This window comes from Nerophis lumbriciformis, linkage group LG33, assembly GCF_033978685.3.
Source record: "Nerophis lumbriciformis linkage group LG33, RoL_Nlum_v2.1, whole genome shotgun sequence".
NCBI lineage: Eukaryota > Metazoa > Chordata > Actinopteri > Syngnathiformes > Syngnathidae > Nerophis > Nerophis lumbriciformis.
The window spans coordinates 2,907,347-2,925,360 of record NC_084580.2 but is presented as its reverse complement, the minus strand read 5'-3'; the positions used below and the strand labels follow the sequence as shown (position 1 = coordinate 2,925,360).

The 18,014-nt window shown below is 41.3% G+C and overlaps 1 protein-coding gene and 1 long non-coding RNA gene across 2 annotated transcripts in view; one reads left to right on the top strand and one right to left on the bottom strand.

Annotated features, from left to right (window-relative positions):
• The first annotated feature begins 10,558 nt into the window (after positions 1 to 10,558).
• rassf2b (Ras association domain family member 2b) lies at positions 10,559 to 18,007 on the top strand. The gene is made up of 10 exons (XM_061928322.1): positions 10,559 to 10,953; positions 13,370 to 13,443; positions 13,544 to 13,619; positions 13,744 to 13,895; positions 14,586 to 14,701; positions 14,785 to 14,930; positions 15,006 to 15,159; positions 15,387 to 15,508; positions 15,586 to 15,683; positions 15,759 to 18,007. Exons 2-10 carry the CDS (start codon positions 13,391 to 13,393, stop codon positions 15,826 to 15,828), a joined length of 987 nt encoding a protein of 328 aa, XP_061784306.1. The 5' UTR covers positions 10,559 to 10,953; positions 13,370 to 13,390; the 3' UTR covers positions 15,829 to 18,007.
• Positions 15,530 to 18,014, bottom strand: part of LOC133575633 (uncharacterized) — a 35,837-nt gene continuing 33,352 nt past the window's right edge. The window contains exon 3 of the long non-coding RNA XR_009811516.1: positions 15,530 to 15,639. This is a non-coding gene — a long non-coding RNA (uncharacterized lncRNA). The remainder of the gene's footprint in view (positions 15,640 to 18,014) is intronic.

Here is an 18,014-nt window from a genome sequence, read left to right as displayed (position 1 = left end):
TTTGCAGTCTTTGTGCTAATTTATATTATAGAATGCGATGATTATCATATATATAACTTGTCTATAAGCAATAACACATAGGTGACACACAGAACATAAAATACCAATTTAGCACTAAGCACTGAAATTAATACTTACAATGAGAGGCCGAAAGAAAAGTAGTTCCTGCCAACATGAAAAGCCATTTTAAAATCATATTTGTCGTACAGCTTAGCTTAAATTAGTCGCATGTCTCAAATGCACAGCTTACATATCGATATCACACATTTTATGTTAATGTATATAAATGTACTGTTGTGGTAGCTTTACCAGCCCACGTGTTATGTTTGTTACAGAGGAATCTATATTTTAGTGGCTGATATGACATGTTTTAGGGGTTGCTATGACACTAGAGACAATAGAGGTGGGGGGCCCTCGCTCCAGCAATATGGAGAAGTGGGGGATTAGTGTCAATGAGGTATGAAAGGGGATGTGAGAAGGGTTTTAAAGCCATTCATCTCCGTAAAAGGCACACAAGCAGTAAGAAAACAAGAAGGCATGTGTGTCAATGTGAGGAGGGGAGGGGCTGTGAAGTCAGGAAGTGATGGTCATGAGTTTTAATTATGTGAAGGGTTAATTGCGCTATCTCACCATCAGGCACGATGCAGACTGCTCTGTTGGGAGAAACCATCCAAGAGGAAAATATTTGTGAAGCTGCACAATTTGGAGTTTGGGAGGCGGAGTAGACAATGTGAGAGAGGGGGAGATTGAAGACGAGGGCGCCGTAATGAGCCTCCAGGGAATTCAGTCAGTCTGCTGAGATCTACATTTTTAACCGTTAGCGCCTCCTCTATCAGTGGACCGTCTAACGCTCCATCACGATACGTTCTTTGACGCTGGTCCACAGATTGTTACAAAACCATGTCTTCTAGGCCTGTGAATCTTTAGGCACCACATGATTCGATTCGATTCGATTTTGGGTAATGATTCATTTCAGCATCGATTCTTAATTCAAAATTATTCTCGATTCAAAATCACAAAAACACTTTTTTAATAACATTGGGTGCCAGTTCTATGATTAACTACATTCCTCCGTAAAACAGAAAACAGCTCTGATAAATGTATATATTACTTAACAGAAAGTTGGTTTGGTTTGATAAAATTCCAAACATTTAATAAAGTCAAATACAAATGGGCAACAAGGGAAATATCCTACACTTATCTTTTCTAAAGTAAATCTGTACCGCAGATATGGGCATCTACACCAACAATATGATTTGTCTGAGTGGCTGGACAGGACAGAGCAAAGAAGGCCATCCCCGTGGCTGTCGCCGCCGATATATACCCAGCTGGAATCAAGAGTGTGATACACACTATGACAAATTCCTTTGTGCTGAACTTGGAGACAATGTAGCCACAAAGGTATCACACCTGACTGTCTTGATAGAAAACGCAGAAAGCGATGGGAGGAGACAGTCCAAAGGATTGACTTCATCCATTCTAGCAGAGTGGCCTGGAAAACCTTCAACAGTCTCACAGGCAGAAGCTCTTGACCAACACAATGCCCTGTAACGGTCAATTAAATCGCTGAGCAGCTCCTCGAAAATGGGCGATTCAAGGACTCGGATAAAGATCACAATCGCCGCACCAAGCAAGAAATAAGACTATGGCATGCCCCAGGAGTAGATGGCTTCCTGTCTGCACCTTTCGCTAATGAAGAGCTCTCCACCGCCATTGGCCAATTGAAGAGCGGACAAAAACAGGGGCCAGACAATATACCACCAGAGTTCTTACTACACTGTGGCCAAAGATGCCAGAACTGGCATAGAGAGTTGTATTCTTTCTGCCTTAACAAGCTGACACTACCCAAAGTCTGGTGAAGGGCAAATATCATCGCCCTGCCCAAACCTAACAAACCCAAAGAACTACCGCCCAAGCTCGCCTTTCTGTGTCCCCTTCAAGTCCCTGTAGCAACTTCTCCTGGCACGCTTGGACACCATTGTTGACCCCCAAGTACCCAACCAACAAGCAGTCTTCCGCCAAGGACACGGCACTGTCCACCAGATTGTGAAGCTTATAAACGACATCGAAGATAGCTTCGAGAAACACTGTGGCCTATGACACCATCTGGCACCAGGGTTTGACCTTGAGTATCCCTGAGCGCCACTTAGTACGGTTCATGTGTACCATCTTCTCAAACCGTAGTTTAATTCTGAAAGCAAGCGACGGACAGGCCAACTGCCTATAGCACCACAAAAATGGAGTCTCTCAAGGCTCAGTACTGGCCCCCTTGCTCTTCGACCTATCTGCGACCTGCCTTATACAACATCAAGGTAGCACGGATACACAGACGATGTTGCCTTCATTCACTCAGACAAAAACTGGACGACAGTGGAGGATGCTAACCTCAGACATAACACAAAATAGCAGCATATCTGAAAAGCTAGAGACTTAAGCTGAGCGTTGCGAAAACAACTTCTAGAGCCTTCCACCTCAACACTTAGAAAGCCTGCTGCCAGCTCACAGTAAAAGTCAACGGGTCATCATTGCCATACAACCCAAACCAACTTACCTTCTACTGAAACTCGATAGGCAGCTGACATCAGGGTTTTTCTTGGCTCAAATTGAGGCAGAGGTGGTATAATCCTGAATTTTAACGCAAATATTTTTTAGGTTTTTTTTCAATTTACAGTAATATGCTGTAAAGAACACCGTAAAATGTATTGTAATTTTTATTAAAACTTTATTAATAAGTCAAGCAGATATGTAAGTATTTATTTTTATTTAGACAAAACATTTTGGAAAGTATGATAGTATACTGTAATATTTGTTGCAATAATGGATACTATTAAAATTTAAAAGGCATGCAATTTCAAGCAGTATATATTTTTTTCTGTCAAAATGAAAAAAATCCATTACATTTAGTGAGAAAATATTAAGTACTTTATTGACACATCATTTCCAGGTGTTTGCGGGCCAGATAAAATGATGTCGCAGGCCAGATCTGGCCCCCGGGCCTTGAGTTTGACACCTGTGGCCTAAGTGCTTGCCCAAGAGCTTGTGTGGTGGGGTCATTTTTGCTTGTAACTCTCATAGATGATTATGAGGCAGCCTTCAAGCGCTCTGTGGACAAAAATGTCCACATGTTGTCACCACCATGAATTATTACATTTTAACTGCCTGATACGTTCATTTCTTTGCTCTGTTTCACCTGGACTCTTGACGTTCCTCCTCGCGAGATCACTTTTTAAAGTAGTGGCTGATTTTGCCTGCCATAACTGCAACGCTAAAACACATAAACGTTACTCTGACACGGAGGAAACTTTTTTTTAAATAAACACATGCTTGTAATGCTTTCTTGGGGTAACTCCTTTTAGTTGACCATGTACCAGTCAATCTGTACAGTCATGAAACTCTACCTGATCCTATGCAAACTTCTAATAAATTCTTCAATCAATGGATCTATTATAATTAGTCAGAAAAGGTTGGAAATTAAGTTAACACTACTAGCTGTGTTCACTTACTAGAGACAAAATGTTCACCGCACAGTCTGGAGTGTTCTGTAGGAGTCCAGTGATGCCTGGACTCCTACAGAGTCGCTAAGAATTTTCAAAATAGGGTCCCACAGTAAATATTTGGTGTCCCAATTTTTTGTAACCATTTTGAAAACAAATGATACATGTATGCATTATCCTGTTATATCTCACATTCTGTATGGTGTTTTGGAAAAAGGTTGTCATAAACATTACTTAATTTATTTAAAAAATAATACAAACGAAAACACATTTTTATGGATTTGAAAATGTATTCAGTCCGCAGCTGGCTAATAACACTGTCTTTACTTGCCTCCTCTGCTCTTTTTAGAGCGCCAAAAAAGCTGGTTGACTGCTTCCCAGCTGATTCGGCCAACTTGTGAACAGATGTTTCTTGGTGCCTGGTGAGGCTGGATCTTTGAAAATCAGTGTACCCGGTTTTAAAGGTGTTCTTTTTCTTAGCCCGTTTACATGGCGTGCAAAACATCTTTCCATCTTCATAAGTGAGCCATTTACTAAAAAGTGTCTCTTGAAGCCACTTTTCATTGAAGCTTCGCTTCTTGGGTTTATTGCTCGGCATGACGAAAACAATAACACGCGGGAGTCCTAATACCGGAAATGCAGTGTTTGTGATTGATACAACTTTTGGCGAATCAAAATTTAAGAAATTGTACCAGAAGGTTCATTACTTTGAAGTCGACCAATAAAAAACGCAATAAACGGGGACGGAAATTTGACCCAGTGTTGTGCCAAAATGTGATTGCCTGCCAAAAATGCATTTCTTTTGCGGGTGCGCGCACCGCTTGCTAAAGCTGCATTGCTTGGCTTCATCTGTCCACAGCGGATTACTACGTGTGAAACAAACACTTTATCTTCGTGGTTATTATAATGCTACATGTTTGACATTATTTAAGCCTTTATCATGTCCGGAAAATGACAGTTTGCATTTTCTGTGGTATTAATTAGATTGACTAGATTATTGATTAGACTGTTGTTTGTCCGATGTTGATGTGACAAAACTAAGGCTGAAACGACGCGTCGACGTAGTCGACGTCATCGGTTACGTAAATACGTCGACGTCGTTTTTGTGCGTCGACGCGTCGTATATTTACGTCACACAACTGTCATGGCGGAGCGCAAAGCAGACGATGCGAGCGAGGAGAAAAAAGCACGCCAAAAGTCGTCAAAAGTGTGGGAGTATTTCAATAAACGGCCTAATAATGTTGTTGTATGAACACTGTGTCGTGCAGAAATGGCCTATCATAGCAGCACAACGGCTATGAACGAACATTTGAAAAGAAAACATCCGACAGCGTTATTGCCATCACCTTCAACTAGTCAATCGTCCGCGTGAGTATACGTTGTCATCATTACACAAAAACATGAATGTGTCATTTGTATCTGCGTTGTAAATTCATAAACTAAAACACTGTTTCGCTCTGAGAGGCGCGTTTGGCGTGCCTGTTCAGTGTTTACAAAGACGCGCTCCTCTTTAACGCTGTGGAGAGGTGGGGCCGGCGTGCGAGCGGCGAGGCGGGGCGCGCCGGGAGCGACGCTGCAATCGTGCCCAGGTGCGCGATCATCCAATCTCCTCTCGCTGAAGAAAAGCGGAGCAGCAGAGAGAGAGGGAAGAGAGACTGGAAGGAGCCAAAGTGAAGCTGACGTGGGGCGAGAGAGGAGGAGTATGGCGTCACATTAGTGCCAAAAATCCGAGCGCATAAAAACTGTTATCGCGCACTGATTCTCCACTTCGTGCGCGCGTGGTGCTTTTCTGCGCGCGCGCGAGGTGCTTTTCTGCGCGCGCGCGACGCCTTTCTGCGCGCTCTCTGTGTACTCCTGGCATCTCTCCTCGCGCTGTCATGTTTCTTTTTGGCACTTTGGGGGCGGGTATGCTTAGACGGCCCCTTCTTTCTGATTGGTCAGGCGAAAAATGCTGAAAAATGCTCAGAGCCAATCAGAAGTATAGCAGGGCGGGTCATCGTCAATATGTATCAAGATTTACGGAGGAAGAAGTGGATAACAAAATGTCGCGCGCTGGTGAAGGTTATTTTATACCACATAAACACAATACAGGGTAATACAAAATGTGACCCAAATAAATAATAAGACAACAAACACCATAATCACATCTTTCAGCCAGAACTGGTCCACCAGCAATAACATTATTTTATATTTTCACTTCTTCTTGAACATTTGTTTTCTAATTTATGGAATTTCTTTTAATTCAGCCATAAAATTAATGAAATAATCTTTGAATTTTGTTTTTAAAATGTTAAAAATAGCTTTTAATAATGTATTCTGAAACAGTTTAAAATAATCAGAGAACTGACTAACACTGACCCTACACAACTATGTTGCACAATTAAGTCATTTTTTTTTAAAGCGAAAGAGGTAATTTCAACAGGTACAGCATCCTATGTCATATCTACATGTAATGAGATTTGTAACAAGGCAAACCGTTTGTAAATTGGTCGAAAATCGAGCAAGTTATGGTAATTTAATTAGTACATGTACCATTGACATCAATGTAATGATTGAGGCTAGATGTCCGAGGTAAGATGGCTACAACGTTGCTACGCTGGAGAATGATTGGTCATGTGAAAAATGCTCACAGCCAATCAGAAAGGAGGGGCCGTCTAAGCATACCCGCCCCCAAAGTGCCAAAAAGAAACATGACAGGGCAAGGAGAGATGCCAGGAGTACACAGAGAGCGCGCAGAAAGGCGTCGCGCGCGCGCGCAAAAAGGCACCGCGCGCGCACAGAAAGGCATCGCGCGCGCGCGCAAAAGGCACCACGCGCGTGCAAAATGGTGTCGCGCGTGCGCACGAAGTGGAGAATTAGCGCGCGATAACAGTTTTTATGTGCTCAGATTTTTGGCACTAATGTGACGCCATAGAGGAGAGCCAGAGACAGAGGACGACGAGCGGGCGAGGAAGAGGAGCTGAAAAGCGAGGAAAGAAAGAGAAAAGAGTTGGAAGAGAAAAGACTTTGTGTAAAATTAAAAGATTGTAAACCTGGCAAAGCCGTCTGGCGTTCAGTCTGTCGGTCCTGAAAGAACCCCACGGCACAAGACGTGTCACAAACGCTAACGTTAATTAGTTGTGCAAATACCTTTTACAACATTAACAGTTACATATACTATGTACAAACCAACAATTAACTTTCACTTTAATCATACTATCATTGTTGTGTTATTAAGCAAAATAAGCAATACTTTTACTTTTGTTGAAATGTTTACACTGTACACTTTTTTGTATTGGATGTTTATCTTTATTTTTGCACATTTTAAAGCAAAATAAGCAATACTTTTACTGTTGAAATGCTTATACTATTGCAGAATATTAAGATTTGCACTGGATGTTTACTTTTATATTTGCACATTAAAAAGCAAATAAGCTACTTTTAATTTTGTTAAATGTTAAAAGTTTTAAATGTTTACATTGTTACAGAATATTTTGTCATGTTGTTGTCAATGTTGACTGAGTGGCCATACCTTTTTTTTTTGTAAATAAAAGCCATGCCTTTTGAAGAAACTGGCCTACATTTATTTTTTCCTCTTCATTTTAAATAAAAAAAATAATCGGTAAAAGGAAAAATAATCTATAGATTAATCGAAAAAATAATCGTTAGCTGCAGCCCTAGACAAAACCTCTTTCTTGTGTATGTATAGCTATATGTATGTATATATAGCTATATATATATATACATATGTGTATATATATATATATATATATATATATGTATATACGTGTGTGTGTATATGTATGTATATATATATATATATATATATATATATATATATATATATATATATATATATACACATATATATAGCTGAGATAGGCTCCAGCGCCCCCCGCGACCCCAAAGGGAATAAGCGGTAGAAAATGGATGGATGGATATATATGTATATATATATATATATATATATATATATATATATATATATATATATATATATATATATATATATATATATATATAAGCTTAGTCTTGGCTCAGGGAGGAGGACGTCCCTGCCATGCAGAGTCCCGCCGGTGCCTTGATGGAAGGAGAGATGAAGAGGCCACAGGCTCACAGATGGTGCAGGGGCGAGTACCTGTAAAGATGAGCCAGTTGCGATACCCTTATCGTATTTTGCATATATATATATATAGCTATATATATATATATATAGCTATATATATATATACACATATATAGCTATATATATATATATATATATATAGCTATATATATATATATATATATATCGCTATATATAAATGTATATATATATATATATATATATATATATATATATATATATCTCTAGCAATTCCAACCCTTGATGCTGAGTGCCAAGCAGGGAATAATGCTGGTATGAGCTTTTAAACATAACCCATTAACTGCTGCCAATCAAATGGTGAATAAGATCATCTTTAGGGTTCATGTTTGTAAATCTGACTGTGATGAAGTCAGTGCCTCACCAGCCATGAACCTCACCGCAAGTCACTGATATATACTCATATATATATATATATATATATATATATATATATATATATATGTATTTATGTATGTATATTTATGTATATATGCATATATATATATATATATATATAGGGATGATGTTCGAGAACCGGTTCTCCCGATGCTTCGCTAAGAAAAGAACCGATTCCATGGATTCGAATCCCTTTTTTGAGAACCGGTTCCCGTTATCAAAGCCACTATACCGTATTTTCGCGACCATAGGGCGCACCGTATTAAAAGCGCCGTGTCAGTTACGGGTGCTATTTCTGTATTTGACGCATAAATAAGGCGCAGCGTATCTTTGGGCGCAGGCATGGTTAAACATACGCTAGCTTAAAACGTATGCTAGCTTAAAACGTACGCTAGCTTAAAACGTACGCTAGCATGCATGGACGCTGTTTTAAAAAGGCAGCAGGAGCAAAGCTGAGTTTGATTGTACTTTATTAAAGTATTTATCAATGTACTCACATTATTTTTTGATCAATCCTCATTAGGGCTGGGCGATATATCGATATACGCGATATATCGCGGGTTTGTCTCTGTGCGATATAGAAAATGACTATATCGTGATATCGGAGTATACGTTCTCACGCAGTTGCTTATAGCTGCTGTCATTACACGACAGGCTCTTCCCACTCTTTCTTGTGTCTCCTTCTCAGACAGCAAGCGCACCTTCTTACATACGTCACATACTGTCACAACATACGTCACATACGTATATGTCCTCGCGGCGCAGAGACGTAGCAGCATGGCTAAAGTTAGCTGTGGTGCGACTGGTAATACGAGAGAAAGAAGGTGCAAATCTGGTAACAAATGAAGGAAGAATTAATTCCCAAAAAAAACAGCAGGTGGTCCATCGTCTGGCGGTGGTTTGGCTTCAAGTGGGAATATGTCGAACAGACAACCGTAATTTGTCATGTGTGGGGCAAAAGCGTTTCTACAAAAAGTAGCATTACTGCTAATACGTAGCATCATTTGAAAAGTCACCCGCTAGAGAATCAAGAGTGCTTACTCCGCATGTCAACATCTCCGTTCGGTGCCACACCATCAAAATGCCAAGGCAAACATTTCCACATCAACACCGTATGAAAAAAAGAGTCCACGACAAAAGGAGATAATGTCCGCAGGAACCTACCACATAGCGAAGGACGTACACTATTTGATTTCCTATTATGCAGCTCATTTTTATTTGACACTTATTGAAATATCTTGTGTGACATCATGTTTTTAAACTATTGTAGTGGCGTTCTGTACAAAAAGTGCACTTTAATTTAGTGTTGTTTTGATAAGTCATCTTAGTGACGTCATGCACAAAAAGGTGCACTAATAGCTTGTTTTAAAATGTCTCTGACAATCTTGCACGTTCTGTTTTGAAATGACATGAATGTTTGTGCCACTGCTTAATAAATAGTTTTGGTCAATTGACTTAGTTGTGATTTCCCTCTCTGCATGAAAGTTTAAAATGAGCATATATTAATGTAGTATGAACAAGAATCTTTTAATGTAGACACATAGAATCATCATACTGGTGTGATTATATGTATCAAGTGTTCATTCAAGGCTAAGGCAAAAATATCGATATATATATCGTGTATCGCGATATGGCCTAAAAATATAGAGATATTTAAAAAAGGCCATATCGCCCAGCCCTAATCCTCATCCACAAATCCATCAAAGTCCTCATCTTCTGTGTCCCAAATGAACAGCTGGGCAAGTTCTCCATCAAACACGCCAGATTCCCTCTCGTCATTTTCAAAGTCAGTCTCGTTGCCATGGGGTTCCTCGGAAAAAGTAAAAGCCGACTTCTCTTGCCCCGTTGTGCGTATCAATTCGCTACCGTGCTGGTCCCCTTCTTCTCCACAGTGTGCTTCACCGGGATGTCGAAAGTGAGCGGCACCTCGTCCATGTTGGCGATGTGTTTGTCGACAATTTTTTTTATTTACAACGCACATAGCAGCACTATATGCTCACTGGGAGCGTGCCTTTAGCGTCCTCTCTCACCTGAAACCTTCACCCTTTAACGTCCGCATGCTGTCCTCAGTCATATACCTGTATACGGCTTTTGGAACTCTGTGCACACACAACAACCTATCTGGATTTGATAAGGAATCGGTTCGATAAGAGGATTCGATAATGGCATCGACATCGACAATTTGTTAACGAACATCATCCCTATATACAGTATATATATATATATACTGTATATATATATGTATAAATATGACAGGTAAATCACGTTTTTCGAAATAAAGCATAAAGGAGCATTTTAATGATCATCAGGTATTCTACAGCCGAAGCTGTAAAAGTAAACTTTTTTTGACCTGGCGCCAATTAAAAAACGGGCGACTATTTGGTTTTGCAGACCACTAACAACTATAGATGGTACTACTGTTTGAATGATTATGTGAAAACAAGTCCTTTCTGGTTGGAAGCAGAAAACACTGACCGGAAAATCACTTTTCTACCATAGCAGGAGATAAACTCTGCCATCATGTCCACAAGCATGGCTGCACTTGACCATAGCTGAGTGAATATAGTCTAACCACCTCAGTTTTGTAGTTAGTCAGCTTTTGAGATTGACAGACGTGACATACACAACCTATGGAAATATGGATGGCGTTCGGCTAATTACTGTTTAATATTTCATCGGATCAAAATAACTGGAAACCGTTTGCAATATTAACAGGCTCAGATAATGTTGCAGGGGCAGCTGATGGCAGTGCTGATGCTTAACTCTCTTGGTGGGTGTGGGTACTAATTCATCTGTGTCGACATGGATTGAGGAAGTCTTGGCCGTGTATCAGTTTCGAGCAAAGGAGGAAGTGATACAGCGGAAGCGGAGCGCTTCCTTCATATGCCAGCCTCTCATCTGTTTGCTTGTTGCACATTCGAAACACACACTGGATGACAACGCTAATCATACTTGCTGGTACGTACAGTTTAATGGTGTATTTATCTGCTGTCTATGAACTACAAATAATCAGTGTCTTTGAATCCCAATTAATGTGCATTTAAAAGATGCACCACAATCCTTTTTTGTCTAGTTCTCTTGTACTAACCATGGAGGCCATGTTGTGTTTTTCTCGCTGTTTGTGAGCAAAATAACACACTCCCCACCCAAAATGCACCTCATTCTTTGAATCTTTTAACATCAGTGCTTGAATGCACAACACCAAGTCAAAGTCCTTTGTTCACAAAAAACTGCTCCATACTGTCTAAGATTCCAATCAAGCATACGAGAAGGTTAACAAAAACAGGAAGTAGAACATTTCAACAAAATGGAATACTGAAAATGGCCCGCCTTCCGCCTGAATGCAGCTGAGATAGGCTCCCGCACCCCCCGCGACCCCAAAAGGGACAAGCGGTAGAAAATGGGTGGATGGATGGGCTCTTAACAGAAGCACTACTTCCACACAGTCATCATCAAGACATTGTTGACTATCATGGCACAGATATGCTCATTTGTGATGTATTCCACACAAACACGCATGTTGCATTTGTTGGCCACGTGTTGGAAGTAATCAAGCACCTTTTGTCTGCTACATGCTTCATGCTATCAACAAGCTCCTCAACTGACAAGATGGTGAATAAAAGCAAGTGTTGTTATGTTTGGGGATTTAAATGAAAAGCAGAAACTCAACGACATCTGGTGAAATCATCCTTTGCTAATACGTGACAGCAGTTGAGACTTTTTGTATGAACTCAGTACTGGAAAAACACTTAAAATACTTCACCCTTTTGGCAAATGCTTAAGCCAGATTTCCGCTTCTTTACTTTCTCATTTTATCTGAATGTGTTTAGCTTGTAGCCAAATAAACACTATGAACCCCTACTCTTTCACGTATTGTTCTTACTTCATGTGATGGATGCTTATGTCCATGTTGCAGCAGCTGCTAGGACTTTGGCTTCGCTCAGCGGGTTGCGCATGTGTCCTGCACCTGTTCTCCCCTCACAGAAGCTCTTTTTACACAAAGAAAGGCATAAAGAAAGTGAAAGCCAATACATTTGTGTGTAGACTGGATTCCAAAGTGTTAATTTGTCTCTCTGAGGAAATAGTTACCATGCAATCACTCTAGTGTTGTTTGCCCTGGTCCTCACATCTGTGCTGGCTGCTTCTTTGTCATGAGCAATGTTCCCTCTAATTTTTCATGTGTGTGAGCAAACGCAAAAACTCCCTGAGCATTCAGTGGAGCCCATGTGAGCAACATCAGACGTGCACACTGTGGCTACACCAGCAGCACGCCTGTCCCAAACCTGACTAAATAACAAGTTCAATCTCCATCCATCCATCCATTTTCTACCGCTTGTCCCTTTCGGGGTCGCTGGAGCCTATCTCAGCTGCATTTGGGCGGAAGGCAGCGTACACCCTGGACAAGTCCCCACCTCATCGCAGGGCCAACACAGATAGACAGACAACATTCTCTTATTATTATAATCAAATGACAGCAGTCATTTCCATGAGGTTATTTTCTAATAAAAGTGTTTAGGCCCACCTACAATGACAATAACAAAAAATATTGTTTTTCATGAACTGTGTACTTGTATTGTTTGTCTGGGTGGAGGTCCTGCTTTGGAAATAATGTGTACCCCTTTCAGACATTGCATTTAGTTCCCATTAAAACATTCACATGTTGCACAATGAGATGTAAGCAGGGGATCATGTGTACATTCCTGCAACTTCCTGTTTGTAAAAAATATATTTTTATTAGTATTTATTTAATATACTAACAGCATTTCATGATTGTTTATAAATTAAGATTCCTAATAAATGACACCAGAATAAGCACACATTTGATTGGTAAATCCTAGTGTAACGACCTGGAATTACACTTTGTGTGTTGTTGGAGTTGTCCGACTTTTTGTGTGGCTGTAAACGCATCACTGGCTAAGTGCCATATGTGCATGTGTTGGCGCAAGTGAGAAAGAGCGAGCGGCTGCTGTTGATATAACAAAGTTGCTTTTGGTCTGGTTTGTACTGCAGAAAATGACCACTTTTGTTAGATATCATTTTTTTACTAATGTTTTGGTGATGTGTTTATGGCCGACAATAAAGAGTTTTGCTCAGTAAAGTGATCGATGGAATTCATGTCCTCAAAGCGTCTCGACAGACGTTACAATATTTGAACGATGATAACGAAAACTGTTTTCTTTGTCGTGTCTGTGTGTCGAAAATTGTTACACGCTTATTTTTTTATTTGATTTTGTGCGTGGCATAGATTTGCCGTGCGCACAGGACGCTTGAGCAGTGCGCAATTGCACAGGCGCGCTTAGAGGGAACGTTGGTCATGAGTAATCATAAGACTCTGCTGAAAATGATCAACTCTGTGGTTTGTTTCTCCTCCCAGTGTCTCTCATGCTGTCTGGCCATGGACGACATACACAACGGGGTTCAGATCGGAGAGAACAAGTACATCAGCAAGTAAGCCTCTCGCTTTTTTCTGCTCTACGCTAAAAAAAAAATAGTGTGATGCAAAGACATGCTAAAGATTGAGATGTAACCACAAACCATCTGTCTCCAGGGCAACCATTCTCTCACATCTAAAGACGTACAACCTATACTATGAAGGACAGAATCTACAGCTCAGACACAGAGAGGTGTGTGAGCGCACGTATTTTTGCAGCGTTGCCCCATTTTACACACATTCCTTGCAGTCATCCGATCTGAAAAGCCTGGATGACTCTGTCTATCTATGGTATGTCATTCATTGATCCCTACCAGGAAGAGGGCGAGCTGATCGTTGAAGGCCTATTGAACATCTTTTGGGGCCTGCGTCGTCCAATCAGGCTTCAGATGCAGGACGACCATGAGCGGATACGACCGCCTCCCTCCTCCACATCCTGGCACTCAGGTTGCATTCTGGACAGTCAAGGGTACGAAGTGCACACAGGGTCAGGTTACGCCACACTGACCGGAAATGTTGATGCGCTAGGGACAAATGTACACTGAATGGACACTTCATTAGGTACACCTGAATTGGGTACAATAACAAAAGCTTTGTCTTTACAAAAATATAAAAACATTAATGCTAAGTCAGAGATGTCTTCAGTTAAATATATTTTTGGGTTTCTAATATTATGCTTAGGGCAGCACAGTGGCCCCGGGGGTTAGTGCATGTGCCTCACAATACGAAGGTCCTGAGTTCAATCCCGGGCTCGGGATCTTTCTGTGTGGAGTTTACATGTTCTCCCCGTGACTGCGTGGGTTCCCTCCGGGTACTCCGGCTTCCTCCCACCTCCAAAGACATGCACCTGGGGATAGGTTGATTGGCAACACTAAATTGGCCCTAGTGTGTGAATGTGAGTGTGAATGTTATCTGTGTTGGCCCTGCGATTAGGTGGCGACTTGTTCAGGGTGTACACTGCCTTCCGCCCGAATGCAGCTGAGATAGGCTCCAGCACCCCCCGCGACCCCGAAAGGGACAAGCGGTAGAAAACGGATGGATGGATGGATGATTATGCTTATTTCGCCCTCATTAGGTTGTCTGGGTGTACCTAATTTTGTGGTCTGACAAAGTCCAGACAAAAAGTCAAGATTTTATTATTTCATTTTGTCACCCGTAGCTCCCCAAACAGCACAGACAGCCAACAGACGCCACACATGACTGTGCCCACTTTGGAGGTCACCTCTCCCGACATCCAATCAGAGAACAACGGTGTGATGGAGGAGCACACAGAAGGTGAGTGTCTTTGTTAAAAGTGTAAAAATTACAACTTGTGTAACTCTTGACTCTTTCCCATTGTGTGTGTCTCACTGATCCAGAAGAGGACAGTGAAAACTCAGCTCAGCTCCTCAGAACCAAAAGTGACGCCGGTGTTCTAAGGCGGGCCCACCGGCGCTCCCCGAGTGACCAGAGGAAGATCCGGCGCCATCGCTTCTCCATCAACGGACACTTCTACAACCACAAGGTGCCCACAGCTCCATATCAATGAAAACTGAAGGATTGAGTTGATTTGATCATTAATGACGGATTATTTACTCAGACAGCCGTGTTCACTCCTGCTTTCGGCTCTGTGACCAACGTACGCATCAACAGCTGCATGACAACTCCTCAGGTGCTACGAGTTCTTCTCAACAAGTTTAAGATTGAAAACAGCCCCGATGACTTTGCACTCTACCTCGTTCATACCAGTGGAGGTAACTTCACACTTCATCACACCTGATCATGGTCAGATGTGTATTAGTTTAGCAGGATATTCTTGGGAGGTCAAATCAAAGATATCAACTTTTTCGTTTGCCACCACAGAATTGTATCCGTGATGGCAAAAAGAAACAATGTAATAATGACCATAGAACTTCAAATTTGTAAAAAAGACTTCCCCACATTAGCACCTTTAACTTAACAGGCCACTAATGTGTTTCAGAGCGTGCAAAGCTGAAACGCAGCGACTTCCCACTGGTGTTGAGAATAATGCAGGGCCCATGTGAGCAAGTGTGTAAGCTGTTCCTCATGGAGGAGGATCTAGGAGAAGAAGTCACCTATGACGTAAACACCTTCATCACTCACCATGAGGAGGAGCCTCACTTCTTCTCTCTCATGTCTCGTTTCCTCCATTCCACCAGGTGGCGCAGTATATCAAGTTTGAGATGCCGGTCCTGCAGAGCTTCGTCACCAAGCTGAAGGAAGAGGAGGACAGAGAGGTGCAAAAACTGAGGAGAAGGTACAGGAAGTGTTCTTGAGTCAAACTAATGTTCTACCTACTCAAGCCACCGACATGTGTGTGATTGTATGGCAGGTACAACATCCTGCGCTGCATCATAGAGAAGCAGCTGGGCTGTCTGCCAGAAGCAGCCTCGTGTATGTGAACTAGCAAATACCATCCTGGGGAACTTTCTAGGTGAAGGTTTACATTGTGTGTGGACATTTTACAACACAGTGATTGTCTTATGCTAGTTATTCATTTTAAGCACGTGCATTAAGCCATGCTTTGAGTCAAGTGCCTGATAAAAACACAACAAGCAATGATCACATGATCCCTACATGAAAGTTTTACTGTATAAGCACAAAGGTGGGGGGGACACAAAGGCGAGGAGCCTTAATTATCTCCCACAATGCACTGTGTTCCATGCTTGTGTTAAATTGGTAACCAAATGGACTCAATTGGTTCTACAGCAAACATATTAAGCCCTTCACGGACATCAGCCCAGCCTGCATGTTCAGTTCAACACTTGGGAGAGACTAACATTTATGCAACAGAGTGCTAAAAACAGCAGAAAACTCCCGACAAAAAGAAAGATCTGTGACCAGCTTTTTTGCAGTACATTCCTAAAAACAGCAGTGGGCTGAGAACCAGGGTCATCTGCAGCGGACATTTGTGGTTTGCATAACCGGGACTATTTCTTCCTAAAGTGTGTAACTCTGACCAAAAACAAATATCTACTGCAGAAGATGCTGATTTTCAGGACAATAGAGAATATTTTATTACCATTTTTGTAGCAGATTCCTTAAAAACAGATTGGGGTTCGTCATAGAAAATGTTGGACTGGTAGTTTCCTAATCCTAAAAACAGCTGAGGGCGCCTGTCGTAGAGAGCAGTGGTCTCCAACAATTGGCCCAGGGACCGGGACCGCGACCGGTCCGTGACGTATTTTCTACCGCACCACATAAACATTAGATCATTTACAGACGACTTAATTTTCTCTGAATGAACTTTTGCCTGTCCCACTAGACCAGGGGTCGGCGAGCCGCATGCGGCTCTTTAGCGCCGCCCTAGTGGCTCTCTGGAGCTTTTTCAAATATGTATGAAAAATGGAAAAAGATGAGGGGAAAAAAATCTATTTTTTGTTTTAATATGGTTTCTGTAGGAGGACAAACATGACACAAGCCTCCCTAATTGTTACAAAGCACAATGTTTGTATTAAACATGCTTCACTGATTCGAGTATTTGGCGAGCGCCGTTTTGTCCTACTAATTTTGGCGGTCCTTGAACTCACTGTAGTTTGTTTACATGTATAACTTTCTCCGACTTTCTAGGACATGTTTTATGCCACTTCTTTTTCTGTCTCATTTTGTCCACCAAACTTTTAAGGTTGTGCATGAAAGATGAGTTTTGTTGATGTTATTGACTTGTGTGGCGTGCTAATCAGACATATTTGGTCACTGCATGACTGCAAGCTAATCGATGCTAACATGCTATTTAGGCTAGCTATATGTACATATTGCATCATTATGCCTCATTTGTAGCTATATTTGAGGTCATTTAATTTCCTTTAAGTCCTCTTAATTCAATTTATATCTCATGACACACTATCTGTATGTAATATGGCTTTTAATATTTTGCGGCTCCAGATAGATTTGTTTTTGTATTTTTGGTCCAATATGGCTCTTTCAACATTTTGGGTTGCCGACCCCTGCACTAGACACTAATATCAAAGCTGTATAATAAAACTCCTGATAAGAAGTCGCCATTTGTTATATCTTTCTTACAAGGGACAATGCACAGTAATGAACATATACAATGTAAATGTGTGAGATTGTAGCCAAAAACTAAGCAATCTGCAGTCCCTAGCAGGTTAATGGTATATAGTGTGTGTACCATCAACCTGCCAGGGACCATCTCATCACAAAGAAAAAAGCCCAGGGCTCCCACTAGCTCTGCGTTATAGTGAGTTGTATTTATCTGCTACATGTGGAAGGCAGATCCACAAAAATAATAGACATTAGACCAGTCTCGGGTGCAAAGGTTGGGGACCACTGATAGAGAGAATATTTTGACTAACAATATTGCAGCAGACTCCTTAAAAACAGCAGAGGGGGCTCGTTTTTACTGCAGTTTCCTTAGAGGGGCAGTTTGCAACCTTTACGCAGACACCTAGAGGGTGCTAAAAAGTGTTTTAAGTTTTATATCGCGGACTCTTACGTTTTCAGCACATAACTACGCCTGTCTGTAACACAGTTTTGTGTGCTGTCAGCTAATGATAGCCATCTGGCTCATTAGCTATCACTTTTTAATGAATATTCTATCATAACAACTTGACTGTAACTTGTTAGT